Raw genomic sequence first — 20953 nt, 5'->3', positions numbered from 1 at the left:
AAAAGAAAAAGAAAAAGAAAAAGAAAAAGAAAAAGAAAAAGAAAAAGTGTTATCTCAGTCAGCCCTTAGGTTTTGAGGGTACAGACCTGGGCAGTGACCCATTCCTTTATTTCCACCGCAGTTAGCCTGCTCTCTAACACTGACAAGCAGCTCGGACCAGAAATGTCCTACCATTTGTGTCTGTCTCTAACCACACAGAAGGAGTTATTTTGCAGCACACCTTCTACTACCTCCCCAGCAGGGATACCCCATGAATGCTGTGCCCCACACCCTTGAGCAGATTGCATCAGAGAGGTGCGTGCCCCCTCCTCTTGCCTGAGCCCCCCAGGTGCAGCCCCTCCTGCCCCACCTGGCACAGTGCCTCCAAGCTCAGCACCCCCACCTCTGTCTTTCGTCTTCTTTGCTTCTCCTCCTCTCCCCAACCATGGGCTCCATTCCCCAACCTCCATGCACAGCTGCCCTGCCTCAGACAGCCTCTCTCCTCACACACTTACCCACCCGGCCCCACGAGGAGCAAAGGGGCAGCAGTAGGAGGGACACAAGCCTGCTCATCAGTGCTGTTTGCATGTGTTTGAAGTGTCAGTACTTGTACAGGAAACAGAACTGGACCAAAAGAGCCAGCACCTTGGCCTCCAGTCCTGCTCTCTGGTAGCAGGAACCAGGTCTGAGTCCCTGGCCCAGAAGAGCTTTTTTTTTTTTTTTTTTTTTTTTTCCACAAGCAGAGTCCTAAAGAGCTGTGACAGCCCCACTTGCACACAGGCACAAATGATTATTCTCTCTTGACAGACCTGCACAGCTCTGTCTGTGTATTTAACTGCAGTCACAGGGCGCTGGATCAGGAAAGAGACACTTGATAGCTGCTGTTTCCGTGGTTGAAATATTTGTGAAGTTAGCGCATAATCTGAAAGGAGAAGCTAATAAATTATAGGGTGCTAATTGGGGCCGGAGTGGAGCTGTCAATCATATTTATCCTAAACACACAGAGACCCTCATAACCTAAAAAGGCAAGAGAGACTCCAGGAACAGCTCCCAGTTGTCACTAGCCATGACCTCCACTTCACTGAGAGCACAGAGAGCCAAGGCAGGGAGTTTGTTCTGCTAAGAAAATGCAAATCCTGTGCCTAAGAGGGCACTTGTATGTGTTTTTGTTTACCCTCTTCTGGCAGTTCATTTCCCAGGACACTTTATTGTTTTGCAATACACTTGCAATTTTAAAAAACATAAAAACCTGCAAATCAGATAAGAATTTGTAATGCCTGCATTCACATAGACCTTAGAGTAAGAGGCACAATTTTTGTCACTGTCCGGTCTCATATAAGCCTCTCTTCTAAAAGGCACCTTATTGCTCCATTTCTTTTTGTGTTTCTCATGCCCTAGAAACATGTGCATTTCCTGAAGGCTGCAGGGGTCTACGATCTGAGCCAAAACACAACTGTGCAAACATCATAGCAATAGGGCACTTGCAATCACTCATGCAGTTTCCTCATTTTCCTATATTGTTTCCATCAAGATCTTTGCTTGTTACTTATCATATAGCACAAAACTGACTCAAAGACTGCTGAAGAGGATCTTAGTAACATATTTCCCCCAGAAATTCATGCCTACATTAACATAAGAAGGCATTTCAGGAAATGCTCCTTGGAAAAAAAGTCCTGAAAAAAGTTTAGGAACAACCCAAAAGTGAGGGGTGGGAAAGCTGGATGTTACTGACAGGATGTCTGCTGCATGCAAACCTGAGAACTGAGCTGCAATAAGGTTAAACCCTTGTCCTTCCTGGTGGCAGACACCTCACCAGGCCCTTAGAAACTCTCTAGAGTAACTGTTGCAAGACCACATGACACATGAATGAAGACTTTTAAAGGTTTTCCTAAACGGGTCATTTTTTTTCCTAATGTTTTGATGCCTGATTTAATTATAAAATGCTTTAATTCAATGTTAAATTAAACACTATTTAGCATTCAATAGCATTTAATTTAACATTGGATGCTGTCAAGCAGCAGAACCGATAGTCCCTTCTCAGCTTGCTTCCATGAAATGACAGCACTGAACCTTGCCATGGTGCCGCTGAAGCCAAGAGCCACCCCTGGGTGGGACAGGTGTGAGGCTGTGTTTGACAGCTGGCTCTGCTTTGTCTCAGCTATCCTCTCCCTAACATCTCTGTGCAAAGTAGAACAGCAGGGCTGTTTGCATCTGCTCATCATACAGTTGCAATAGCAAGTCTTAAAGAATGACAGTGGGAAAAGGACAGAAAAGCAATCTTAACTCACCTGTACTCAAGATGCAGCCAAGTGGGATATTAAAAAATAAATAAATAAATAAATAAATAAATCCTTAACTACTTTTTATTTTCCAACAGCAAACACATGGGAAGGCTCAGATGAGGACTAAGCCTGCGTGTGATGTATATTGACTGCTTCTGTCTTCTTTCCAAAATTAGTCCATGGTCACTGGCAAAACCTAATCATCTTCCTTCCCAGTCTATGGCAACACTCTCAGTGTGTCACACTGTTGTCACATCAGACACTGCATATTTAAGTTTTGGAAAGTTTTGTTCATGAATTACAACCTAAAGTGTGAATACAAACCAATGTTGTTTTTTTAATTTTGGAAATGAAATCAGTGGGTATAACAACAGCTGTATAGCTATTGCTGCCCTCCTCTCCCTTTCAGTGGAGAGGCGTGCTTAGCAGCTCCTGTACACTGGTACTGAGAGCTGCACCTCTCCTGATACGGGAATCCTCAGACATACAGCTATAATTCACCCAGACTCCTACAGATTCCTACAGAATTTGCTTATATCGGTACTTTCTGACAGGAACTCACCCTGAAAGTAAACATTTATTCTTCAAGACATGCACTGCTGGCACAGGGAGTCTTCTCAGAGCTTTCTCAAAATTAGCAAAACCCTTCTGTCTGCAAATGCAGAGTGGTTTTAATGAAAAAAAATAAAAATAAAAATAAAAAGCCTAGCAGGTATAAGATTGGGTATCTGTATGTGTGGTGTTTGTACACACAGATCATGTTATTAATTTTGTTTTAGCAGATTCAAGCAGAGAATAATTCTTATTGCCTTAAGCATCAAACTGAAAAATTATGGAGTGATATCTTTATTAAGATGGCAAAGACTATGTCAGCAAACAAACTGAGGATAGCACAAAGCTGGCAAGATCCTACTTGAAGACCATAGGGCTGGACTGTGTGGGTTGATTTCTATCCTCGGATGTGGTGAGGTCAGACTAAAGAAATATGAAGATGTGAGAGAAGATATTCTTATAGGATGTTAATTCTGTGACTCCCAGAGTTCTGCCACTTCTGTTTCTCTGTAAGAGAAAGCCAAATATATTTGTGACTGGAAATTACTGAGAACTTAGGCATGGTCAGGCCTCCTGGAAAGGTGTGAAAATTGGATACATGAGGAGAAATACGCTAGGAGATTAAACAGGGTACTGAGATTTTCATGCCATAAAACAATGTTGAAACTCCACTGAATTTTCTATGGAATGGATAGGAAAGTAACTGTAGTTGCTTACCGTACTGCATCAGACCACAGAGGTATTCTAGTGGCCTCATCTCTAACAGTCAACGAGTGACTTATACTGTTAGGGAAGATAGAAGGAAAAAAAAAAAGGAAAAAAAAAAAAGGAAAAAAAAAAAAAAAGAGCCAGCTATATCAACAGCATTGCAAAAGAGATTGGTATCCACACTGAGAGTGGCTATTTTACAGCTCACTTCTTACCGTAAAAGATAGAAGGCAGTGATGAACATCCTCCAAATGGAAGACGTCATCTGAAGAAGTTAACACATTATAAAAAAGGTTATTTTATACGGTAGTATCAGTCATGCCACTGGCAATAATGACAATATTTTGGCATCATCACTTGGCTTTGAAGCACAGGGTTTCTGGTTATTTATTAGAGTTAAAACATAATATCAGCTAGAGGTGCCAAGTGTCATTATAAATAGAGCCATGATCATTTGAAAAATCCACCTGGTATGCAAGCTCCTGCAACTCACTCCAGTGTGCATATGTGAGAAAAACTTTCAAGAATCAATTAAAAGAAATGAAGGTGAAATAAAACTTTTCATCTACTGACAGAGTTGTTAGGGCTATTTTACAGACATTCTTCACTGTAATGACTATTTTCACCTCTGTTATAGCCAAATTAAGATCATCTTTGTGTAGAAAAAGGTAAATTTGTTACTAGAAGAAGTCTTGCCTTCACAGCTTTTATTAAAATGCATTGTCCTAAACCCAAAGCATGGAGAAACAGTTTCACCTAGTTATGCTCAGTGTAACCAGACCTGAGGACTGAATCCATCATAGACAGCATTCCATGGATGTAAAAGAAAAGAAAAGGGAAAGAAAAAAAAAAAAAAAAAAAAAGAGAGAGAGAGAGAGACATTAGTCAATACAAATAGATGGCAAAACTTTGACGAAAACTGCTGCAGGGTCTCATGCAACGGTGCAGTGCCCCTGCTGTGAGTGCTTTGTGCCCCTCCATAAAAGTAGTGAGGAAACCAAATTTTGAGGGATCTTGTGTTCTGGAGGATGTCACTAGTCTCTATTATTTAGGGACACCAACTTCACTCTCAGCTCTGGGCCCTGGCTAGAGCTTCTCAGATAAGCAAGGCTGTGGTGGATTCAGCTTACCTTCCTTGTCCCCGCCACTAATTGTTTTTTTGCAAGTAATGAAGACAGTAGAAAACACTCAGGATAGCAGTAAAGCTGCACAAGCTTTTGCATTTCTCATTATCATCTTAAAGTTCTCTGAATCTTGTGATGATGCCATTGAACTACAGACAATAGAAACTCCCAAAGAAGAGAGATATGAACATTAAGTATAAAAAAAGAAAAAAGGCATCTTAATGTCCCACTTTTTTCAGTCCAACGTGATACACTGTAAAGAAACAATGATACACAAACACCTCTTTTGCTTTTTATTTCACCTCTCAAAAATACTGTTTTTCAAGCCATATGCTTCCTGTTCAGAGCTCTTGACAGGCATGTTCCCTGAGCTCATGTTAAGTGGCAGAGCACTCTCTCCAGAGCACATGGGAAGAACTGAGTGATCCCACTGGAGCTTGGCATATCTCTCCTCAGCAGCTACACATAAACTTTCCACAACCTTCTCTTTGACCTGCTAAGGACTCAATAATTCTGTCAAGAAGTATTGGGTTTTGCTTTGTAGGTTATAGATTGTGTTCCCAAATGAAAAAAAAAAAAAAAAAAAAAAAAAAAAAAAAAAAAGTGAGGCAAACATTTTTTGGACAGATTTGGTCACCAGTATGTGCTAGCTCGAAAGCTCAACTCCCTAGTGTTAATGCCTTCTGCAGACCAAACCACTGTGGGGTCTGAGGACAACAGACCTAGAAGTGAGGCCACTGAAAATGCTGCCTTAGTAAATAACATCTGCTCTGGCCCTTCCAATTTACAAAATAAATTATAAACATTAATTGATCACCACAGCATTTATGTTATGTCATGGTAAATACTGTTCATAGGTAGCTGTAAATATTTCTCACCCATCCGTATTAATATATTTTATACCTAAAACGCAATACCCTGCACATATGTAGGGGATTTTCAGCTTTCTGAATTTCTGTCTTAGCAGGGGTGTTTACCACGATATGAAGAAGACAGATTAGAAAGTAAAACGCCACCAGATGGTGAAAGATTCAATGCTGATATTCAATTTAATTTACTTGGCAAAAGCTAACAGCCTCTTAAAAAGGGCACTTCCACCTCACAAACTAATAGACTTATCTGAACTGATCAAACATGGATAAGGATGACCCAGTTGATATGGTTGATGTGAATTTGCAAAAAGCTTTCTACAAAGTCCTTCACCAAAGACTGTTAAGGAAGCTAAGCTTTCTGTATGAGGAAGGATCCTCACCTGGATACATATCTTGTTAAAATCTCAGAGACAAAAGATAGGAATAAATGATTGGTTCTTGGAGGGAAATGAGCTCACCAGGGGAGCCAGTTATGATAGGGCTTGGGCCATTTGGCATAGTCAGGAAGAACATGGTGGGTGGGCATGAAGAGTTAAACTAGGCCAGCGAGGAAGAGGCCCAGCTCTGAGGAGCTGCAGAGGATCTCACACACCTCAGTGATCAGACAATAAAACAGTAGCCCAAATTCAAATATGGAATGATTGAAAGATGAAGTACACAGTAAAATCATAACTTCACAGATTAGTGGATGGGCTCCAGTAAGGCCATTATTACCTTGGTACAACATTTGGGATTATGAAATAATAACAGAATATCTGAGTTGGAAGAGACACACAAGGATCATAAAGTCCAGCTCCTGGGTCCCCAAAGGACCACCCAAAAAGAAAACAAAAAAACTGATCATGTGTCTGAGAGAGTTGTCCAAATGCTTCTTGATCTCCAGTTTGCTTGGTGCTGTGACCACTGCCTTGGGGAGCCTGTCCCAGTGACCAACCACCCTCTCAGTGAAGAACCTTTTCCTAACACCCAGCCTGAACCACCCCTGCCACAGCTTCAGGCTGTTCCCTCAGGTCCTATCACTGGTTACCAGAGAGAAGAGATCAGTGCCTACCTCTCCACTCCCCCAGTAATATAATCCCAAGAATATAATATATAATTCACATATATATTATATCCCATGGTATAATGATATTCTGTGATATGTATATATCCTATGAATATGTAATCTCACTACTCAGAGTGGTCAAAACCCCCAAAAAAAACAGCATGATTGATTAAGAAAGGAATGGAGAAGAAAGCTGAAAACACCTACAAATCTTGAATGCTCTGCATGTTCCTGATCTGTTCTCAGAAAGGAGTTTGTAGAACTGAGCACAGTTTGGAGAAGAAAAGTGAGGATGGCCAAAGGGATGCAAGAGATCTTGTAGGATAACAACCCACCAGGCTAGGAGCCTCCAATATGGGGAATAGTTGCTGCTTGTGGGTGAGTGTGGGAGTGACAGAGCTCTGTAGAGTTGCAATACCATGAAATAGGAGAAGAAGGAGCAACTGTTCCCCCATTTCCCTCTCTATTATAAAAAGGAAGACCACTCCAAACTAATATCCTGGACTCCTTCTGTGTTCAGTGCGATAGCCCCCTCCAACGGGTGGCATTTGAGCAGACCTTGCACCTTTGACAGTCCAGCTATTTATGCAGAACCACCAGTCATTTGTGAGAGAAGACAAGCCATGTAGTTGGGTGAACGCAGCTCTACACTAGATCAGAATTTGCTTCACCAGTTCCTCCAATGTCACTTTAGGACAGAGAAGGAAATGTGCAAACAGCCCTGTGGAAAATGCTCCCCAGAATGTTGTGTGCCAAAAGGAATATTCAGCAGAGAGAAAGCAGCCTGGATTCCCATGGAATGGGAACAGAGAGAACTGTGCAGCCACTCAGCCACATTGATGATGCTATATCATGACCAAGGAAGGAAGAAGGAGGTGTATAATACTCTGCAAACTTCTGATAAACCCCAAACTGATGTAGGGGACAGGAAAAAAAAAAGTGTGCATTAGAGTTGTTCATTACTAGAGAGGAAGATTTAGCTTTTCTTTCACATTCTCTTTTGTAGAGTTACAACATAATATAAGCAACATAAAATATCTCTTGACATTGAGCTTTGATAATATACCCTCTTAGATCTTTGCTTCTCAGGTTCTTGGGGTGTTATTTTTGCATTGTTCCACAGGGAACTAGTCAGAGCTGGTAGTGTGAATGCTGCCAGGTTTGCTGGGTGCATGCACTGCCTGATAGCAATATTGAATCAACCTTATTACAGCTAAAGTAGCGCTGTTATTCCCACTCCCCAACATTTCCAATTCTTATCCGAACAGGGACTTTTCAAGACCGTGCCTGTCATACTTTCTATAAGGCTGGTGATACTTAGGCCAGGACTTTACACTGCACTGAAAGTCAAATTTTTCTTTGTAATGACTAAAGCAGTACTTGCCAAACTCACGCCAAATCTTGAGAATCTGCTCTCCTACTGGAGGCAGTTTCTCCACTGCTGTGCATCAACCTATCTTAGCATATTTAACCTGATTTGCAGCAGGTGAAGTCTGGGACCATCTGCTTTATACAAGTCAGAGAATGATGCTTTTGTTAAGAAGCTTTCAGAATTGCCAGCAGGAATTCTTGTGCATTTATGATTCAGATTCCAAATACCTCTTTCTGGTTCCTTCAGCTCATGCAGAAAGAACCTTCACAGGAATGATTTCTCATCTATTTGGCTCATAAGGGAAATCAGGAAGAATTGCTCTTACTGTATAGATAACACACCCTACACTCATTGTCAATGTATGTCTTAAACAAGGAAGGTAAAAATGGACAATATTAGCTCTACACTCGAGGATGAGACTCTCAGCAGTATGTCACATGTGCTGTCATAATGACATTTATTTGTACCCTTATCTCACATTTAACCTTTCTGATACATCAGGATTCTTTTTTCCCATTAATACATATCTCAGTATAATCCTTAAACCCATTTACACTTATTTAAAAAAAGAATACCCTTGAAAGTCAAGACACTTAAATTCAAGGCTTTCTTGAAGTGCCTTTTGTATCTAATCACCACAGATCACTGGTCAATATCCTGAGTATCATTTATTGGCAATGCATTAAACCTGACATTTTCTTCCTCATCATGCTGTGATAAATCCTCCATCAAATCTAATTTTGTCTTGCAGCACTTAGAAAATACAAACAAATCAACACATCTTCCCTCTGCTCTTTCTGTGAAGCTCTGGGTATGTGTGACTATGTCAAGAACTCAAGGGTTCTTCTGACTGCTCTCTCACTGGCATTCACCTTATCCACTAACCCAATTTACCCCTGTCAAATAGGTTCTTACATGATCCTTTTCCAACTCAGACCAACATAAGACTGAATCGACCTCAAATATGATATCACAGACCTCATCTTGAGGCCTGGGAAATGTACTGCCTAGACAAGCTTCTTGGCAGGGTTGAAGGCTTCTCCTGCAAATTAAAAAGATATATGAAGTTAGGATGATTTTCAAACTTTTGTTTGCAGCTGGCTGGCTCAGCAGTCCTCAAGTTAGTTTGAATTACACATGCATATAAAGTTGTCCAGGTAGGGTGACTACAAAACTGGGATCTTCCCAGTTTCTGGCTAGCACATGTTACTGGTTAGTAAACATTATTCATGTTTAAGTTACTGAAATGTAAGGAATGGCTGTACAATCAATCAAACAGCACTTGAAGAGAGAAGAAACATTATACAGTATTTATTTGTCTTTCATGGCCTGGTGAGCATAACTTAAGAAAAAAAAAAAAAAAAAAAAAAGAAATGCTGCAACTGTTGGTATTAGTAAATGTTGCTTGTGCATGTACAAATGTGGTTAATCTGCAAATGAGAAAAACATTGCTTTATATTTACAGACTACTTGGACTGGTTTTGCCAGAGAATCATAATTCAAAATCCCTCATTTTTTTTATTAAATTTGAAGTAAAAAGTCAAAAATCAAATCTCTTGTTTATCTATGTTGATTCTCCATTTAAGAAACTTTTGGAACTTGATTTCAGTGGAGGTGCACCTTAAAAATGTCTACACAGATGGTGCCTTTACTACTCTCCAGCATCCCCCATGATCAAATATTTGCATAAAAGTGGGCATGATTCCATCTTCCTGACAGATATCAATGAATAACTGCAAAATTTGCAAATTACTATTCATGATGAAACATTCCATAGGGCTTATTTCTGTCTTTTATTCAGTAATGATTTATATACTGTTTTATTATATATTTTAATTAGATCTCCAAACACATCAAGGAAAAGTATTTCCTTTTATCCAGTCTAATAAGAAATGAGAGGGTAATCAACATTAAAAAGGGAAAGGAAAATAAATGTAAGAAAAAACATTCATCTAGATTGACAGATCAGTTGCTGCGCAATTTACATTCAATATGATTGCAAGCACTTGTTTAAATTAAATAATCAAATAGACCATCCCCTGCAGTGAACAACCCAGCCACCTTTCGTCAGTTGCTTACAGATTTGGCGTTCATAAAAATACAACTATAACTTATATTAGTTTTTCCATTTGTACATCCTTGTGTGCACACAATAGAGCTAGACTTCAAATGTGTTGTTATGTTTTTTCTTTTTTTTCATGAGCAAGTTGGTCCCTTCTGTGAGACAGCATGTCAGTTCTTCTGTTTTGGAAGGACTGTCTATGTCTGAGGTGAATGTGGCAGCATAAAGTTAATCAACATCACAGTAAAATTTTTTGCTGTTTGATTAAAAATTTTATTTCCTTAAACTATTTATTGTGAAACACCTGAACCATAACATTTAGAAAATCAAAAAGTACGTAATTGTCTCAGTCTACACATCACTCAATACCTTATGACATTCTCTGGTAGTTACATTACTATAAATATGATAAAGTGCAGAATATTTTCTCTGGCTTACGTCGTCTTTGGTAGAGTTTTCTCTTCTGTCCTCAAACAGAGGGAATCAGACTGAACTAAGTTCCTCAGAACTGATGCTCCCTTGATCTTGGTCGCTGTCTTTGACTACTACCAAATAATTTAAGCCTTCTTGATCCCTTGTTTCCATTAGTGTAGTTGAAAGAATGCTGTCCGAATCTGCATTAAAAAAATTAATAATAATAATAAAAAAGACAATCATACTGTGATATACATGTAGTATTTGAAAGCACGCAAAGTCAGCTGGTGGAGAAAGTTGGTCTAGTGACTGCAGAAAGAGTGACTGATGAGTCAAACTTATTTTCTGCTATTGCCTGCATGGATTATATCTTCAACCAAATCACTTCGAGGCATTTGGTCGTCACCATTCATACCTTCACAGGCAGCAATACAGTTATGAATAAAACTTGCTTCTTTTGGTAGTAAAGACAGCCTGTATAAAACCAAAGAAATCTTAATCTCTTTGTGCAACCTTGCTAACAATACAATAATACTGCTAAAGAGTCCTATAACATAGGCAGTCTTCTACCTACTAAATTGTAATATCCTCTCTTTCTAGAGGAATTGTAATACTCTGTCTTTCAAGAAGAGTGAAGTTGGCAATTAAGTGTGCTTTGACAATTCCTACATGGTTGCCTGAAAACCATTTCAGGGGCTATATCTTAAAAAAAAAAATAAATAAAAGTGATTAACTAAAGGCTCAAGTTATAATTGTTGCTATTTTGTACATTTATTTTTAGTAGCACATACCTTTTTTTTTATTACACTCCCTCCATATTTTACTTCACAACTGGAAAATGAAGCATGTGACATTCACAGTTCTCTACTCAGAAGGCTCACAAGCATGGTGCTGTTGCAGCGGGCAACATACAATTTATTATGTCACTACAATCACACACACACCAGCTACAAAGTCAAAAGTCATTTCCACATGCTAGAGTCCATTAAGAAATGTTACGAAGAAAGATATGAAAGAGAATTTGGAGTTTAGAAACCTGTTAGCAAGATGAGGATTGGGACAGAACAAACTGTCTTCACATACCACAGTGACTGACAGCTACGAAAAATCATTTGATACTCACTTCGTTAGTTCAGGACTACTATGGCAATATTTAGTAACTTGATCCCAACCAAGCCTTCACCAAACATTACAGCTCTTCTTTGTATGTGGTTTTTGTTCAATATTTCTTTTAATGGAAACCCTCAGGCGCAAGCTGCTTTGGAAAAGGCACGCTGGCAAATGCTGAGGGCATGTTTGCAGCAAACTCTTAAGAGAGAAACCTTAAAATAAGGACCTGAGTAAAACTGGGTATTTAGAGACCAGACATATGCCGGCTGACCTGCCTAAGTATAGAACACTAGAGGAGCATTCAGATTTGTTTCCTGTATAAGTATCTGGAACTGATGAGGTGATGTTTACACAAATGTGAGTATGAGGTCACTGAGATATTTTTACCAGATATATAGATACATTACAAATTCTTTCCCCAACAGGTCTGAAGAGCTACAGAATATATAAAATATTATAATCCTTTCTTATCCTATATACTGCTGCGTTTCTCATTACAGAGAAAAAGAGCTAAAAATCAAATATCTTGCCTCGGTTTTATTTCTTGAGCTTTGGAAACAAAATCAGCAAGAAAGACTATTTGTTGTGGAATACCCTTTCCCTATCAAAAGGCAGAAGAAGTATACAATGCTGATATCCTTTCTCCTCTGACGTGACACATACAAGCTGCATAGCCATTGTTGTAATGAGATTTTTGACTACAAGTGCCCTTTCCTTTGCTGTTGTGTCATCTCCTCTTACCACAGCATTCAGCACCCATGGAAGCTTAGCACCATTCTGATGTACAAGCCAAAAAACCTAAGCAAGATGTCAGGTTACACAGTACAATGCTTGCCTCTCATGCAAAGCAAGCAAGCAATTTCTGCTCACTTAGTTATATGATGGATGGAGACAGAAGAAACTGAAAATGAGCAGTTAAGAAAAAATCATTATGTGCTGTGAAATTGCCCCAGAAATGTGAGAACTAGAGGCATCACCAACACCCTGGGAAGCCATAAGCCAACACTGAGAAATCTGAATAATCTTAGGAAGACCCTTCCAAAAAACGTTAAGAATTTGAAGGAAGATACAGAGAAGATGGAGTAGGGAGGCAGGTCAGCATATTCATGAGATATCATTCTTTTCTTTTCAGTTTTAACATTGCTAAAATTAGTTGATTGATGTATAGTCATGCTGGGTTATACGTGAGTAAATGCAGGATAAACCATGTGATGTGATCCCCTCAGATTTCACAAGCAAAGCCTGGCTGAGCCAACAAAACGCCCCGAGAGGAGGAGTCCAAGGAACACCTTCATGGAATCTGAAGTCGTGCTGGGGAGTCAACTCCAAACACTTAAATCCTGAGAGGTTTTCTACTCTGGAACTGCTGCATAGTGTAGAGTTACCCATATTCACTTCAAACAACTTACCTCAGGGCATGAGGCAGGCTAGCTCTGGCAGCCCAGAGCTCTGTACCAGCAGAGAACAACTCTGCTGAGGAGTAGGTCCCCACTAAGCTCTGCGTGCCCTCAGGTAGACTGCTTCCAGTAATAAAATGGCATCTTCAAAGCTTTGTACTGTAGCTGCATAGATACCTGTCTCAGGCCCTAAATGCACATGACCCTGACCTCTCTGGACATTTTCCCTAATAGCAGTGGTAAGCACAACATCTGAGCCAAACTGCAGGTAAATTAATTACAGTGCACCCCTCCAGGGATAGCAGAACCGTGTCCTAAAGAGCCTTGCATTAAGTGACACAAGAAACGATGATCGCCTGACTGACTCATACTCATGAGGGATGGAGTTTGCTTGCTTAGCCTCCTCTGAGGAGACCGGTCTTGACCTGATAAAATCTGTGCTTCCCCCCTCCAGATCTCAGCATCTCGGTCGGCTGCTTCCTGCCGCGGGGCAGCCGGAGCACAGAGCATCACCATCCCACAGAGCATTTCGCTGCCTTCTCATTAGGCTGTGCAGGCTCACAGCATGCTTTGAAATCCTGCCTGGAAGGGTGCAAATTTTTATGATGTCTTGATAAGCAGATGGTTTGGAGGGGATGGGGGGGGGGGGGGGGGGCGGGTGTTAATTTCAGAAGGTGACAATATAGAAGAGGAAAAAAAGTAATTAGAAAATCTGAGTGGTAGGGAGTGAACAAACCGATCTTAGAGATGTTGGTCTTCTGGTAGAGCTGTTTCATGACCAGATCCTCAGCTAGCACAAATTAACAAATCTGGATAGAAAATGGTGGGACACCACTGGCTTACACCAGCTAAGTATCTGGCCTGAGACATTATTAATTCCGGGCAATGCAATCATATACAATGCTTAGCACCTTCAACAGGGTAAGGATCACTTCTTTGGAAGTGCAGTCACATTTACTTTTTCCCATTAGCATCCTCTTGTTTTTCTCATACATATTCTGCCTTTTGTCCCCTCTGCACAATTTACGTGCAGGTGGAGAAGAGAGTGGCTGACTTGCTGGCACGGCAGAAAGATGTACCGCGCTCTGAAAGCATTCAGAAGAAGCGCTTGATGATGTATCTTTGTTCAGGGAGAAAAAGGGGGTTACTGAACCCTGACTGCTTTTTCTCGGCTGTGTCAGTTAGCTCAAGGAGACAGTTCCTGTGTGTGGAGTGTTTCGCTGATACCTGTTGGCCACCTGGAGCTGGAGGTGCTGTGTTTCAGCTTCTGCACATTGCCAGTAAGAATATAAATAGAACAAATATATATCCGTTTTAATACCCAACTCTGTATTATATATCAGTGGAGATATATCTGTGTTTCCTGTCTAATGAAGCATATGATCTCGCATGGTTTGAGGGTGACTCACCAACCTTGCTATTCTGTCAGACACTAAAGATGCTAAAAACAAGAATTTTGCTCATCCTGCACTTTTACAGCACTAACTGCTTGAAGCATAGACTGCCTTTTTTTTTTCTTTTTATTTGTATAGGATTTTTTTTTAGAGACTTGTGGACCGAACCCCGTGTGCAAGATGCTGTCTTGGGAAACACAGATTTAAATCTGTTTATTAACTAATTTATTATATTTTTTAATATAAGGGCACAAAAAAGGCCAGTTTCACACTAGTTGTAATACATATATATATATAAAAGCAGGGAAGCATCCCCATTCTCTAGGTCACAAAGTAGGAGTCATTTTACCAAGTTTTAATTACTCCAATCTTATGTGCATAGTTTAGGCTCTTTGCCCAGAATCCCTATACACTCAATGGAGGGAGAAAAGAGGGATGAGTCATTTTGCTGAGATGCTTATTTCTCACACTTACCTTAGCACAGTAACGTCCCCTGAACATGTCTACAACTCTCTGGTGACTTTCAAACAGCTTAGACTACCAGTGTAAACACAGTACTTAATTTTCAGTTGGTTATATCTTTGCACCCATACAACAGAAATCAGATCTGATTTTATTTTTCCCTCGGTCCAAGGCAAAGTAGTAGCATTACTTTTCTTGCAATGTCATATGGCTCGTGTGCGTCGTCTGGAATCAAACAGCATTAGTCTAGGTTACACATATGAAATGGTCATACCACCAAGTTTGCCTTTTCCCTCAGTGTTGTAACCACTCACTGTTTTGGAAGAAGTCTTTTCACTGACCTCCACAGGCTCTGGGTCAGGCATTCACTAAGCTAAGTGGGGAAGAGGATTACTGAATTTCAGAAAAATACAAAGGAGGCTAGATACAAGGTTTAAAAAATCTCTTATCAACACATCTGCTTCAGAGGAGCTTCCGTTTGTCCAAGCGATTACTTTAAGTCCAGAGAGGTGTTCAGAACAGTTTTTAAAAGACAGCTGGTTTTAGGAAAATAAACTGATCACTCTTGCACAGGGAACAGCAATCCAGCACTACTCAGTCAGCAGAAAAGGCAGCTATTATCATTAATGGTGAGATCACTGATCCCAGATTTTAATAACAAACACACTCAAAAATTTTGCAGTGAATTAAGAGAGAAAGAGAGAAAAAAAAATTAGCAGGTAACTTAATTTGGGGGGGGGGGGGGGGCCGGGCGTAACAACACTGAATAACTGGCTTTGGAAAAAAAAAAAAAGGAGAAATTGCAAAAATCTCTTATCTTCCTACATATTTCAAGAGGCAGCTCCAATCTGGGGATTAAAAACGATCTTTTTGAGGCTAAATGTGTTTCCTTTTACTCTTTTTAAACAAAAGCATTTATGTTATTAAACAAAATACTGTGGGCAAACATAACCATCTTTTGAGTTTTTTTTTCCATAGTTGCTGTTTGTGTCTAGTCATGCCAGAACTCCTCTCTTCACCATATTTTTCCATTCAAAAAATGAACAATAACAACAACAAAAAAAAACTATGACCCTCATGGTTCTACCAAAGGTACAACTCTCCACACATTAACAGCCTTTTAAAAAGTGATTTTAAAAAAATCACCACAGAAGAAATGTTGTCAGTTGAAGTAAAAGTTCCCTCCTATCTACAGGATAACTACAAGGTATTCATGGAAATTGGCACAGCAGACTGACCTGGGTTTCCTCAGGGACCCTCGAAGAACCTTATATCTGCTCTCATAAGAGGAGACACTTCTAGCAGGAACAGTGTAGTGCTCTGACAAAGTTTCTGAGCAGTTTGACATTTTCTCCTTAAAGGTCCAAAATGGACTGGGGAGAGCAGCGCTGATAAGAATAGTCCCACTGGGTCATAAAGGCAAGGAGCTGCTCCAGCTGCTTAATGCCCAGTTGTCTGATGTCGGCAAAGACATTTGCCAAAACAAACAGGTGTTTCCATCCGTAAAGGGGAATGCTTGGGACATGAAAAATATCATGCTGTCTTGCATGTACACATGTAAAAAGTTGTGCCTGAAAATAGATAGACTGGCTATTTTTACAGCAATGCAGGACCATCTTTTTACCATGCAGATTTATTAATCCGCTGAACAATTCCCTTGCACTTTTTGCAACTGGGGGAAGAACAGCCAATGTTTCAGCAATGAATGGGCATCTGCTGAATCGGCATCTGCTGAATCAATTCCCATTTGATTCAAAACTGTCTCTTAATAGAAAGTTTTTCCCTCACTCTAAATATGTTAATTCTTCTTGCTTGCCCACAGTCAATGCCCCAGGAAAGCCTGTAAGAGCAAGCAGGAAAAACTCCAAACTGGTAGATTTCTGGGTCCTTTACATTGCCATGATACAGAGCACTTGCAGTGATTGCTGGGACTGGTATTGTGCCCAGCTGCTGAAATGCAGCAGTAACAGGGTACAGGTGGATTTAAATACATACTCTCATTGAAAATCAGTGAGAGGTAGGTAAGGAAATACCCATGGAGACCCAACAGAAATGCTGAAAACATTGAGTGGAACTAGCGGAACTGAGGCTTAATAAAGTATTCATCGCATCACTTATTTTGCAGACTGATATCCCAAACAATCGGACTCATGTTCTCCTGACTCTGACATTTATTTCTGTAAAAATACTGTTTTTACACCACTAGGGCTGTAGCCTGAGAACCAATCTGAACATCATGGTGGGCTGCTGCCTGGTCCTCCAGTGCTGCAAGAGTTACTGTTGCATAGAGCCAGCCATCCCCACCATCCTTTAATCAAGGCAGTGAAGTCAGACTCCTGCTGGATTTCCTTCCCTCCCTTCCTAAGCAGCAGTGATAGGACCTGCTGGTGTTTCTCAGGTGTATTTATCACTAGTTGCTGCCTCCTTTAGAAGGGTAGCTTGCAATAACAAAGCTGGCGTCCCTTTTGCCATCCCTACACTATCTTGTTAGCATGCAGTCCAGATCACTAACATACTCCTTATATTAATTCACCCATACCTGCAGTCTGCATGACATACTGCACCAGTATTAATGTTAATACACACATGTAACAATTTCCAGCACTTCCACCTGTGAAATAGTGCTAACAGCACGTACGGACCTGCGAAAGGTGTGACTAACTACAAGCAGGCAAGGTTCAACCGAATTTGGAGGATGGATGATTCCATATAGGGCTAAGTATCATGGTTATTTTGAGGTCTATCATTTCAGTTTGCTTGACATTTGGCTCTTTCTTTTGGAACCACATCTCTTGGTGAGAGCAAGCATTTCTTGGCGGGAGGCTCATGACAGGAGTTTCATTACACACAAAGGCCAGTGACCGCGTAACATTTTTGGAAAATGTTGTCCAGGACAATCCATCATGGAATAGTATTTTGGATTATTTGTTCTGGCTGTCATGTTTCTACTACTCCTACAAACACAAGAAGTGCTCCATTTAGGCCCAGATAAAAACGAATTCAAAGTTACAGTTATTTTTAAAATCACTTACTTGCTATACAGCATTTTATAAATCTCAGACTGAGACTTACTCTGTGCCCCAAACCGTGTATGACAGGGTTATTAAAGAGTGTGTTTTAGTCTGGAAGGCTGACTAGAACCTGAATTGCTAGTTCTTGCTTAAAACCATACTTCCAGGGCTGGCATTACACTGAACTCCACTGCAGGGGATTAACATTGAAGGCAGAAAAATAGTTCAATAATTTCAAGGCTGGAGATCTACAGAAAACTGATGTGCATGGTTCTCTGATCAGATAATCCAGCAACATTAAAGTATCACCAGGACTCCAAGCCTTCAGTCAAGAATGCAGCACACAGTTTTAATGGACTTTGCCTAGCTTGAGCAACAGCAGAGCAAAGATCATAGCTGGAACATGCTAAGCTGAGACTTGCAACAAAACTAAAGTCATTGCACATTACATCTGTGTCATGCATTCTCCACCAAAAGAATGACAACCTATATTCCTGTCTGTTCCCCAACATCAAGCAGCAGAAAGGCAGGGTGCACATGTAAAATTTCAGCCCTGCTGAAGTTCTTTAACACGTATTGATTTAATGCAACAGTACTGTCTTAACTCCCTTAGTTTTCATGTCTTCTTTCTTCTCATGGAGTCAGGGAACACACAGATGTTTATATTAGGAAATCAAACTAGCTCAGGAGTAGATGGAAGCAGCCAAATCAGCACAGCCCTGTGTCCAGTGCATGTTGTGTTTCTGTAGCCTTCTGAAAATTAAACATCTAATCCAAATAGTGTCCAAATCCAGTACAACCAGTCATCTAGAAGCCAGTTGTTGTCAGTGGAGAGAAAGGCAAAAGGTGACTCCCTTCCTGCTATTACACATGAGTAAAACATGTGAGTCACCACTCTCTGGACATGGCTGTTTCTCCTTCTGGCCACAGAGATACCTTTTTGAATATCTGAGATGACACTGCTAGTTTCTGGACAGCTGCATTTAGGTGAGGTAACATCCATCCAAAATTTAAGGCATATTAGCTTGGGTAAAGTGCCTAATTAATTGGCTGTACTAATTTCCTGAGCTAATGCCAGGTTTAGATGTGTGCAGATTAAGCATCTCTTCCCTGAACTCCACTGTTCTGAGCAAAGATGCCCTTAAAGAAACTAGGAAATTACATGCATATACACATAGTACAAAGCTCTTCATTGTAGGATAAGGATGCAAATTCAACTAATAAAAAAAAAAAAAAAGGAAATTAGAAATTATAGGTTATCAGTGCTAAATTGCTTTGGTCTATCATATCAATGACTAAGTCTTTAGCCTTAGTCTTTACCCTCTTTACACCTAACCATATAATGCACAGAGTGAATCTGACAGAAAGAGAAATCATGATGGGTAAAGTAGGATAGGCTCACACCCACCTGGAAAGCTACATTGAATGGTAAAGATTAGCAAAATATCAAATAAACTCTCATTAACCAAGCCTTGGACAATGCCATTGAACTGAACATGGATAGAATATCTAGAAAAATTACTACAAAATTGTGTAGTTGAATACTGCATCATTCCTGGAATGAATCAGCAATCTATTTATTTATTTAAAAAGTCACAATATACTGATGTATAAAAACTGTTTATGAAACAGGGTGAGTTCCCATTTCAATATCAATTTGTGAGGGGAAAAAAAAAAACTCTTTAGAAATTTTATAAACAAGTAGTTTTTGCTTTCTTAGAATGGGAAGCACTTTTCTTACAAGATTTTTGTTTTTTAACTAGAAAACCACACTATGCAAACAGGTTAAATTAAAAAAGACTGATAAATGAAAAAAAAAAAAACTTTCTTTTTGAAGATTTTCAGATCACACTGTTTACAAAGACTTCTCTTTCCCCTACATTTAGCCAGGGATTACTGCAGAACTGGAAAAGCTCCTGGTTCTGCTCCAGTCAATTGTTTTCATTTCTATGTTTAGATGCTTCAAATCATAGTTGCACAGGCAACTTCAAATTTGGCATTACCTATTTTTTTGAATTCTTGCCTTCACAACTTTAACAATGTTATTCTCTAATTGGATTTTGTTGTGTAGACTGTCTTAAGCATATCTTCCCTAACATCACCTTGTTCTATTCATTCACAGTGTGCAGAACACAGGTGTACTGTGATTCCTGACTGAAGCTATAACAGTTCAGGCTAGGATAAAGCCTGCCTTACTTAGGTACCTAATTTATGTTCCCCTTCAGGCAACTGCTAAATCAATACTCCTAAAGTAAGTGCCCAACTGCCATCTTTAGATAATGGAAAAATGGAAATTCAGGTGCAAGTTGGATGTGTCTTGTGAGGCAGACTCAGTCCCAACCTCACAGCATTGTTTTTTTGTTTGTTTTTTTTTGTTTGTTTGTTTTTGCTTGGTGATCTTATATGCATTTTACCCAATGTATCATACACAATGGCACCTAATGCATCTTTACAAGTTAATTATGAAAGAAGTAAGTCTCTTCTGTTCCCATTTTTTAGGCAGAGAATTTGCGGCAGCGACTAATGAAAAGGACTGCCAAATCATGCTTTGTTGCAGTTCATGGGGATGAGGCATTGAGGACAGCAGGTGCTGCCCAGACTTACCCTCAAAAGCTTGGTTGATGACTCCAGTTGCTGCCTCTTTGTCTTGGCAGTGGCTAAAGCACAGTGGAGAATGTCTTATCTCTTGCAGTTTGTCCTGAATATAAAAGAAAGTAGGTCTGTTCTGAGGGTCTTGGGCCCAGCATCTTGTGATTAAATCACATCTGGAAAGGAAAAAAAAACAACTGTTAAAATACAAATATTAAAGATAAAATACAATTATTAAAGATAATAGCCATTCATCTCATCACTTGTCATTAAATCATCTGACAAGCAAGTTCAGCCTAAGTTTTCAACTTCTGAAATCTTTATATGTGGTGCAAAGATTATCACCAGCTGCTGAGGGAAGGAAAAGTAGATTAAAGGTCAGTTGTTGGGAATACTCATTATGAATGCGTCCAATTTTCCAACAATGGACATTTTTGGGATTGGGAGGATCTATACTGTTGCAGGGAGAAAAAAAAAAAAATATGACACCTTTGCCATTAATACCTGCTCTCACCTAAAAACTGACCAACATTCTCTGAGAAAGGTGACAAGAAAGTAAACCTTTCACAGAAGAAAGGTC

General features: G+C 39.9%; 1 protein-coding gene across 6 annotated transcripts in view; it reads right to left on the bottom strand.

The window, feature by feature from the left end:
* Positions 1 to 8849: 8849 nt before the first annotated feature.
* The window catches only part of ROS1 (ROS proto-oncogene 1, receptor tyrosine kinase), a 75602-nt gene continuing 63498 nt past the window's right edge, over positions 8850 to 20953 (bottom strand). For 3 of the 6 annotated variants that reach the window (XM_035322392.1, XM_035322398.1, XM_035322396.1), the window contains exons 43-44: positions 20389 to 20549; positions 9877 to 10610 (exon numbers count right to left, since the gene is read on the bottom strand). In XM_035322392.1, coding sequence (XP_035178283.1) covers positions 10480 to 10610; positions 20389 to 20549 — 292 coding nt within the window. In that variant the 3' untranslated portion in view covers positions 9877 to 10479. Of the gene's footprint in view, positions 8977 to 9082; positions 9365 to 9875; positions 10611 to 20388; positions 20550 to 20953 lie in introns of those variants that run through there. The other 3 variants (XM_035322393.1, XM_035322395.1, XM_035322397.1) reach the window with 3 other exon arrangements.

The sequence above is a fragment of the Oxyura jamaicensis genome, chromosome 3 (assembly GCF_011077185.1).
Source record: "Oxyura jamaicensis isolate SHBP4307 breed ruddy duck chromosome 3, BPBGC_Ojam_1.0, whole genome shotgun sequence".
Classification (NCBI taxonomy): domain Eukaryota; kingdom Metazoa; phylum Chordata; class Aves; order Anseriformes; family Anatidae; genus Oxyura; species Oxyura jamaicensis.
The sequence above is the reverse complement of the archived record's forward strand: the minus strand, read 5'-3'. Positions and strand labels throughout refer to the sequence as shown.